Here is a 10051-nt window from a genome sequence, read left to right as displayed (position 1 = left end):
AGTGGCCCTAAGAAGTTTCTAATTATGGACGTATCACCACAGTTTCCTGTGGTGTTGTCCACCTAAGATTTGGATCCGCCTCATTTTTGGGCTCATGCCCTAAAATGAGCTGCCAAAATTGATGGATGGCATGGATAAAATGCATACATAATGGTGGGGAACACGTAGCTTTGACACTAGCTAGTTGGCTAGTGTTGGTGTCACTAGCAAAACCATGTCGGTGAACTTGATCCAAACATGTATGCCTAACATGTTTCCACACTCATCAAAAGAATCAAAATATGTTAAATTATGTTTGGGCTGTATGGAACCAAACGTGGCGTTTGGTCTAATAATTGTCGATATACAGACTTTTTGTGATATCGCTACAAAGACCTATACTTTATAAATAATTGCTATAAAAGTGTTAGCTTCTTGTACGAAGCTGCTACATCAGAGCTTTAATGAAACATCAGCCAACACCAATGACAAAGGAGAGAAAAATGAAGACTCTCAAAGTAGATAAAGAAATAGTGGTGGAGAAAGTAAGAACAGTTATACAATCGCAGATACAAATAAAAGGCCCAAACGGTATAAGGACCATATATAAGAGGTATGCATTCGCAAAGGAAGATGTACTTCCTATGATGAACCAATTATTGGCTATGGGAAGGATCGAGTTACTTCAGCCAAAATGCCTTGGAGAAATGGGGAAGACAAAAGAAAATTATATTTGTCATTATCATCGTATATTAGGGCATAGACTGAAATTTGTTATTCCATTAAAAGTATACTCTAAAATATAATCGATAAAGACGAAATCATTATGGAAAAATACGACGAAGGGAATGTTGAGATGTGGAGTCACATCTGACAGGGCCGCTCGACCAGTTGAGTGCCCTACTCGACCAGTCGAGGGCTGGCTCGACTCAAAGTTCCGAGGTGCTCGACTGGTCGTGGCTCATGCTCAACCGGTCGAGGGTCCTCTCGACCAGTCGAGCAGTCTGCTCGACCAGTCGAGGTTACGCAGATTCGTTTCCGAATTTGATGCGGATTGTGAATTTTGGAGTCGGTTTCGTAGAAGTACGAAAGGGAAGTTGCCTAAACTATAAATAGGTGTCCCTAAGGCTTTTTTAGTGTATGAGAAAGAATTCTAAGGTGTGGGCAAAGGATTTTCTATGTGCTTCCAAGGGAGAGGTTAGTATTTTACCTTGTAATCTTCATTTTTCTTCATAGTGGAAGTTTGCATCCGTGATTTTTTATCCTTATTTGAAGTTTTTCCATGTATGTCTTATCTTGTGGTTTGTTTGGAATGCTTTGATTCTGTTTTCAGTCTATATTTCTTCTTGTTTATCGTTTGTGGGTGAGACTAAAGATTGAATCTCAGTTCACTGTATTGTTGGCATGCTGCGCAATAACTGGTATCAGAGCTATTGGTTCAGTTTTATTGGGAGTGATGATGGAAGAAGAGAAGACTAGAATTGAGAAGTTTGATGGTTCAAACTTTGCCTTCTAGAAGATGCAGATGAAGGATTATCTGTATCAGGAGGACCTCTATATTCCTCTATGAGGAAAAGAGAAGAAACCAGAAAAGATGACAGATGATGAATAGTTTTTATTGGATCGAAAAGCTTTAGGAACGATCTGACTCTCTTTGTCTAAGAGTGTCGCCTTCAATATATCTAAGATGAAAACCACAAAAGAATTAATAAAAGCCCTAGCCACCATGTATGAAAAACCCTTAGCATCCAACAAGGTTCATCTTATGAAACAGCTATTCAACATGAAGATGTCCGATGGTGGGAGCGTGACTGAACATCTAGACGAGCTAAATACAGTCACGTGCTAGTTGGGATCCGTTGGCATTGTTTTTGAGGATGAGGTCAGGGCGTTATTGATCTTGTCCAGTTTGCCAGACAGTTGGGAAGGTTTGGTGATTACTGTGAGCAATTCTTCAGGGTCGACAAAGCTGAAATTTGATGATGTGGTCGGTCTAATTCTCAGCGAAGAATCTAGAAGAAAGATATCAAGAGTTTCAGGGGATTCAGGGAATGCTCTAAACGTTGAAGGAAGAGGAAGGTCGCTAAACAAAGGAGGCAATAAACACGGACGTTTTAAGTCGAGGAAGAAGTCCAAGGGACCGAAAAATAAAGACGGGTGTTAGCATTGTGGCAAGAAGGGGCACATGAAATGTGATTGTAAGGTGCTCAAGAAACAAGAAGGAAGCTCTCAAGGCGGGAAAGATTCAGTGAATCTATCTAAGGAGAGTGACATAGAAGCATTGATCTTGTCTCTTGATGCGAGGAATGAGTCTTGGGTTATGGACTCGGGTACTTCGTTTCATGTCACTTCATGTAAGAAAGTTTCGGAGAGTCTACCGGGTGATGATGAGTCATGCAATATTATTGGAAAGGGAGACATTCATGTCAATCAGAAAGACGAAACGGCTTTGAAATTGAAGGATGTCATACATGTACCGAGTTTGAAACGAAACTTGATCTCAGTGGGGCAGTTAGTCGATACCGGTTATGTGACGATATTCACCAGTGATTCCTGAAAAATCACAAAAGGTGCCTTGGTGATATCTCGAGGCAAGAAGGAATGTACTTTGTACATGACTTGAGGATCATATAGTTCACTCGCATTCACATCAACTGGAGTGAATGATGGCATCAGAGGTTGGGATATATGAGTGAGAAAGGGATGAAAGTGCTATTGTCAAAATGGAAGCTATTGGGCTAAAGGCTATTGACTTGAAATTCTACGAGGATGCGTGTATGGCAAGCGAAGAGAGTAAGTTTCAAGAAGGCAGGACGCGCTCCAAAGACGCATCTGTTGGAGCTTATACACTGATGTGTGGGGAGACCGTATCATCTCTTGGTGGTTCACGTTATTTTATTTCCTTTATTGATGATGCTAGTAGAAAACGTAGGTTTATTTCTTAAAGTATAAATCGATGTATTTGATGCATTTAAGAAGTGAAAAATAATGGTAAAAACGAACGATCCATATAAATGTCTCAGATCCGATAATGGGGGAGAGTACTATTGTGATAAGAGGTTTGAGGAGTATTGTGCAGAAAATGGAATCAAACATCAAGAAAATGACTCTAAGGACACCGCAGAAGAACGGTGTGGTGAGCGCATTAACATGACCATCCTTAAGCGTGCCAGGAGCCTCACTACCAAAAAATTAGGCAAAGGCTATGGATAAAATCCGTAGCCATAGACCTATAGCTACGGTTTTAGTCCGTAGCACGGTCGTAGACGTAGGTGCCATAACAATAGGTCTTGAACCTTTATCCGTAGCCATAGATTACAATAGCTATAGATATAATCCGTAGCAATTATTTCTGTAGCGAAAAATACATACAGCTACGGATATTATTTGTAGCTAAAAGTAGTACTGAATCCGTAGCAATATGCCGAATTTAATAACGGCTACGGTTGTCAGATTACCAGCTACGGTTAATATCCGTAGCTATTTTCAACATTTAAAAAATTATTATAATCATTTGTTCATTCAATTACCACCTGCATAATCATTCATTCATTCAATTACAATAAATTACAATCATTCATTAATTCAATTACAATCAATTACAATCATTCATTAATTCAATTACAATCAATTACAATAATGCTAAAAATACAAACCTTGGTGAGTCTGTGTGCAATCGCATATGGCTAGGTACATCCTTCATCCTAGCCTTTGGCTTTATTAGAGAAATTTACTCGACTTCACCCTAAAATTTCCATGATAAAGAATTGAAAGAGAAGATAGATTTTGACGGTATGGTATTTTTTTCACAAGTAAATAGGCCTTTTTCAGCCATCAGCCCATCACCTACCTGAAGAATCAGGAAACCGATTGTTGTCCAAGTCCACTCCTTTTCCTTTCAATTTCTTAGTGGCCTCTGTAAAATTACTTCCACGGTCATTTATGTAGTACTTTGAAGAGTTGTCTCGAAATGCAACTCTAGTAATGACAAAGTCACTTCCTGCAACAGCTTCATATGTTCCATCATCCTACAAATAGTCATGGCATTCATAAATCGAAATAACCATTGGGGGAAAAAAAAGACAGTGAAAGAAGTGCATCATGTATGACTAGTTTTTTTCTTAATGAATTAATAAAAACTCAAAGAGAAATGAAATTGATACAAAAGGAATGGTCTTACCATATCAATTATCTCCTAAAAGGAAACAGAAACGCCTACACTGTCCAAGTTTTGGTGATTGGTGATTGGTAGAACACAAAAGCTATGACCTGAAGGAAAAAATATAAAAGAAATACATATTTCAGCTTGAACCCTATGAGGAAACAAATGTTACTATTTTCATTCATGATTTTCATACCTTGCTACACTGAAAAGCTTCACCATCATCAAACTCAAGAGTTACAAGACTAACAGGATCAAGCTGGATTGAACGACCCCAAAATTTGCTTTTCAGATTTCTGTCTCCCCAAAATTTTCATCCTTCACATTCACAGTGGCATGCAACAATCATTGGATGATGACTGACCTGTCTCAAAGTAAAATATCAAGTTACCTCCTTAACTCAAACCAAGTCAACCATGTGAAGTCTTATCAGATTCTAAAACTCGTCAAACTAGTTCATTCTACAGGTTTCTGAGCACTAGATAAAACAACAATGTCGACCCTAATTAGATTCAGGGTCATTACAACAGCGAAACAAACACATGAAGATAGACACTCACACAAACACATCAAAAAGGGGGCAGATACCTAAAACTATATCATTAAGAAGCTATACAAAGGCAGAGATAGAGAATTGCTTTTGATGTCATAGATTTTTAATCTTTGATTAACACTTCTCAACTAATAGATGTTTCCAGCTTGAATTTCACTAATGAAACCAAAGACTGCAGGTTGATTACACCAATTTCAGATAGAAGTATACATTTTTTATCTGCAAAACACTGCATCATAGCTTCTTTCAACATATGTAGGAGATGAGAGCAAGTCAGTCATATTGTGTCAAGATATACAGACAAAGCCGGAGTATTTTACTCTTCATTAGATGCGTCATAAGAAAATTAGTGAATGAAAACTTACAATAATTAAAAAAGAGAGATATATATCAAATGCTAATAGGCAAGAGTAGCTAAAACTTACTCTGAGCTTATTTGTGTCAAGGCATTTATCAATACATCCAAAAGCAACTGTTCGCTGGTCCCAATATCCACCCTGTTAAAATTTGATATGAAATATCAGCAAGAAATCTACATGGGCACTATGATCTCAGGTGGGCCATAGCAAGTCAACTTGGAGGTTTTAGGTATAATTATTTTAAGTACCATATGGAGGTCAATGTGGCTAAATGCTTTAGCCTTAGTTTTAGCAACCGAGGCTAAAATGACTTTTATAGCCTCAGTTCTTCAAGTGAGGCTAAAAGACCTTTTTAGCTTCAGTTTTCTCGAAATGAGGCTAAATCAAAATTTTAGCCTCCATTGTTTCCAACTGAGACTAAATCCAAATTTTAGCCTCGGTTGCCTCCAATTGAAGCTAAATCTATTTTTAACCCCGGTTCTCAACAATCGAGGAACCTTTAGCCACGAGAATTTCAGCCTTGGTTCTCAACAATTGAGGCTAAATTCAAGCCTCGATTACAAATTGAGGCTAAAAATGTTTAATTTTTTTAAATATTTATTTAAACTACTAATCCATTCATTCAATCCACTCATGAAACAATCAATCATGAAAGCCATAATACCAACAAAATAGTTAACAACTCAATCAAACAATCAATCTCACTTGTTTACTATTTAAAGTTTTCAAAACAAACTCAATCAAACTATTACACAACATTAGGTTCCACAAATAATACAAAGTCACAACGCAAGATTTGGGTATGACTTTTGCTTGGCTGATGAACAACTACAGCTTGTTCGATTGTCTGAAAGCATCTGCAAAGAAGAAAAACTTGCCATTAGCAATAATTTTGTGTGCGACTGTCCATGTGTCAAATGAATACAACTCTGCATGCTATCTTCCCTATTACAACCCGAGAAAGTGAGTGAACCCAAAAACAAAAACAGAAATAACTCTGCTTTTAACCTGTTGGAACATCAGGTCAATGGAATCATGGCAATGGTTAAGTGAGATGTGTGTAGGACCTTCTTGAACACATCTCACTCAAGTTTATTCAATGCACACGCCATGGTTCTTCACAAACTGTTTGATTAGGGACCTAATAGCTGACACTTCAAATGTGCTAGGAAGGTATTTTTTTTTAGTCCATGTATGGTGGAGCATACCAGTTCAATTGTGCTTATAACCATCCAAATCTCAGAGGACATGTAATTTTATGGATACTGACAGCAAAAGAAAAAAAAAGAAAGAAAAGATAAGACTCTGACATGAAAGGAGAAGCTAGTTGCAAGCCACCACTGTTGGGCATAGTTCCAATCTTCCTGAGAGATATGTTCTAGTCACAGACTCTAAAACATTTAGAGGGAGTGGCTAAAAGGACAGAGCCATCTGCCACTTTTTTTCTACTGATAAAGATAGACTCTGGTATACACACGCACACCCAAATTCTCTATGACTTATAAATTCCCAGATAAAACAATACATGCAAAAGTACCATCTAGTTAACTTGTATGACAGTACACCACATCAATTGCAAAATCAAGTGAAAAAATAGCAAAAAATCGCTAGGGATGATTATATAAGCTCTCAAAACAATCTAATTCTTCAAGAAAGTTTAAACTACAAATATGGATCTTGTAAATTAATTTTAATGCCTGCACAGCTTCCCATAAAGCAATATGAAAACCCAAGGATAACAAACATATTGGGAATTCATGAATCTTGTATTACTGGATTGTCCTTCCATCTGCATTCATAATGCCAATCCAATAACCAAAATGAGAAATGCTATCCAAGATACAACATCCAACTTCAAAAAAGGAAAATGAAAAAAATATCTAAAACACTGCAATGCAAGCATAGTTTTCTTCAAAGCAAAACTACAATAAGGTTGGACATACAAACTTCAACTAAGATAATAAGATGCAATAGAGTGAAAATAAACAATCGCAACAATTTCTGATTATAGATGCAGTTTTCTCTCAACATTGCTGCAATTGTTTTTGTTTCAAGTCCAACTTAAAATAAATGCAATTGCAACTTGGAACATATCACTCACTAAATAAAGTGGGAGTAATCCAATTTTGGATATCTTACTTGTTGGAATTTAATTTAAATCAACTGCACATCTGAATGTAGCTTAAGTTAAAAGCATGGTTGTAGAAACTGCTATAGCGGCCATTTCGTCAAAAACACCCATCTTATTAATGGTCGTTAATGGAAGAAATTGGAATGGTTGATGTAAAACAGATATTGTAGATTTTGCCGACTTTTCTATGTTTTATTTTCTTCAAATTTAACTGTTATAACAGCCATAACTATCATGTAATGGTAAAGGCTTTTAAATGGGATGTCCAAAGAGATAATAAACAAATGAAGAAAAATGAACTCCGAAAAGGAAAATAATGCAATTGAGGCTTTGTTCCCATCGACATAAAATTCCTAGGACTTCTTTTGTTTAGTTATCTACAACTTCGTCTAAAACTGGGAAATATTCTAACTGATTTTAGGGTAGCATATGGTATTTTGGTTGGAATTCTGCTGATGGAACAAGCTTTTGAAACATAACCCCAACAAATTCAACTAAGACCATTTATCTACAAGTAACGGTTCACAGGAAAAAGGAAAACTGACAATTTATAACTACAAAAGACAGAAAGGCAGTGATTTACTTACAAGAATCCAACAACAATTTGGTTCTCATAGTTCAAACCATCAGACATTCCTAGATCTCCAAGGCGATCACCAAGAAGTAACACATTAGTTCTCTTCTTCACTGAGGCATTGCCATCGTTTGGCTCGTCAGTATCTCCTAATTGGTGATGAAGTGCTGCAGCCATATCAAGAGCATGCTCATTTTTGTTCAGGACATGGATCGTCTTCCCTATCACCAAAATCAAATTGCAGAAAATACTTTGTTTAGAAATAAATGGAACAAGGTACCTTTAAAATAATAATAATAATAATAATAATAATAATAATAATAATAATAAGGGAACATGGTTACCTCAAACGTTATCCCGTCTAATGCCATTGCATTGCTCACTTCTTCAACATTTCTCATATCCACAAAAGCAAACTTCTTCTCGTGCTTGATGTACACATTAACCACAGCATTGCCTATAAAAGCAAATGCCTTAAATCAGTTCCCTTCTATATTGCATGACAAAAAGGTATGATCTCAAAATATGAACAGAAGAAAGAAACTGCAATACTAATACAATATTCCGACCAGGACCAGCACTGTTTCCTCCAATAGCAGACATAACACAGCTAAAAAATGTTGCAATTGTCTGTTACAAAACCAAAAGAAGAAAATGAATAGTTAGAGCATTTTAAAAACTTGGACTAGTTGTTGAAAGTTTGCTGATATCAGAAGTCAACATAATAACCATCAAGAGCACATCCTGTCACCCTTGAGAACCTAACATCCAAATATATCCTAAAGCAAGGCATGTGGTATGGTATCTTGCAAGAGTTCTTGATGAGGTTTTTACTCTTCTGATCATCTCATTTTTGTTTCACTTGCTAGATATATAAGATTCCCTCTAGAAAACTGCAAGTTTCACCAGTTTCCAATTTTTAAAAAAGTACACAATGCCCGATTGAGCAACAGAATGAAAATAAATTCAAACATGAAACTATTTGAATTTCCAAAACAGAAATAACAGAAGAGCTTCACAATAGATAGAATCTTTGGCAACATTCCTAGGGCCTATTTAAATACCCAAATGATAAATAAAAATGCTCTTGAAGGACCATAAAAATAAGAGAAGCCTGAACCTTAGCAGTCAACTGAAGCATACCTCAACTGGGTCATGTCCCTCGTATGGTAATTTGCTTGCGGGGACCACCAACAACTCACATTCCACAACCTGCAACACAAACTATAGTTAACAAAGATAAAATTGGAGCAGTTTAAATAATTCCTACACTTCCCACACTTGGGGATGATATAGCAAACTTCTCCCATGATGCAAGAGTCCAAGCCATATGTTGTCTAAACAGGATAATGGTTTTATTAGCAATAGCATGTTGAGAGGCAAGCAACTACTCTGGAGCAGAAAAATTAAGAAAACAGGAGCCTGCCCAATGTGTTTCCTGTTTTGTGACCCAATCCAAATGATAAGGTGGATTTGTATCATTGATTCCTCTGAAAAAATCTAAACAAATCCTAATTTCTTTCGAGAGATGTCTAAATAGGCCCTTGTTAAAGAGATCGAAACAGATTTGACCAACCCAAGTTATAAATCCAGCAGAGAAAGCACGAATTAGTTGAAGTTTCAAAATAAACAAGCATTTTCTGGCTTGTAATGTATAAATAGAAGTTAAAAAGAACTGTTAATTAGAATAGAAGTTCTAATTAAGCCTTCAAAATCAAGCCTCTGTGAGAATCAAACCTTTAATAACCTTTGGCTGAGAATCCATCTTGAAATAGAAGTAACAATCAACAAATTAATTTTCAAATCTATCAGGTGAAATTCATCATTCCATTCCACTTGCATCACAAAACATTGAACAATAAAGCTTCGTTTATTATAGGCAAAAAGGTAATAGCATGATGAAACTCTCTCTATTGATGGCCCGACCAATGAGTGGATCAAACTGGTTTTTAGGGTAAGGCATGTTGATGGTGAGGCCCACCTGATGAATAGCCCTGTCATGCACACGTCTACCGCAAAGATAACCCTCAACCTTATGTGACAAAATATGCATAACATTTCTCCTTCAAATTATTGTGTTCACGGCTATAATAGTAGAGACACTTTTAAGGGTAACTTTGACATTGGTAAGCTTTAAGAAACAAATTATTTGGCAGTAAGACATGCCTCTTACAAAACATGTGCCCTTCTAAAGGAAAATGTTGCATGCCTATTGGTAATTCCAGATCTTCCTATAAGAAAAGAATTTAGGAAACAATTTACTGAAAAATGAACTTTCATTCCATTCTAGACT

The 10051-nt window shown here is 36.6% G+C and overlaps 1 protein-coding gene across 6 annotated transcripts; it reads right to left on the bottom strand.

Moving 5' to 3' along the window:
* Window positions 1-5687: 5687 nt before the first annotated feature.
* Window positions 5688-9657, bottom strand: LOC131229549 (splicing factor U2af large subunit A-like). 6 transcript variants are annotated; one of them, XM_058225539.1, is made up of 5 exons: window positions 8902-9657; window positions 8328-8388; window positions 8103-8215; window positions 7772-7974; window positions 5688-5910 (listed from the first exon to the last, which is right to left on the bottom strand). In XM_058225539.1, the coding sequence occupies exons 2-5, from the start codon at window positions 8359-8361 to the stop codon at window positions 5802-5804; spliced, it is 459 nt and encodes a 152-aa protein (XP_058081522.1). In that variant the 5' UTR covers window positions 8362-8388; window positions 8902-9657; the 3' UTR covers window positions 5688-5801. The 6 variants fall into 6 exon arrangements, 2 of the variants coding, with proteins under 2 accessions (XP_058081522.1, XP_058081523.1); XM_058225540.1 differs by lacking the exon at window positions 5688-5910 and adding an exon at window positions 6571-6842; XR_009163430.1 differs by lacking the exon at window positions 5688-5910 and having other exon boundaries at window positions 7034-7925.
* Between the last annotated feature and the right edge of the window lie 394 nt (window positions 9658-10051).

This window comes from Magnolia sinica, chromosome 16 (genome assembly GCF_029962835.1).
Source record: "Magnolia sinica isolate HGM2019 chromosome 16, MsV1, whole genome shotgun sequence".
Classification (NCBI taxonomy): Eukaryota; Viridiplantae; Streptophyta; class Magnoliopsida; order Magnoliales; family Magnoliaceae; genus Magnolia; species Magnolia sinica.
The sequence above is the reverse complement of the archived record's forward strand: the minus strand, read 5'-3'. Positions and strand labels throughout refer to the sequence as shown.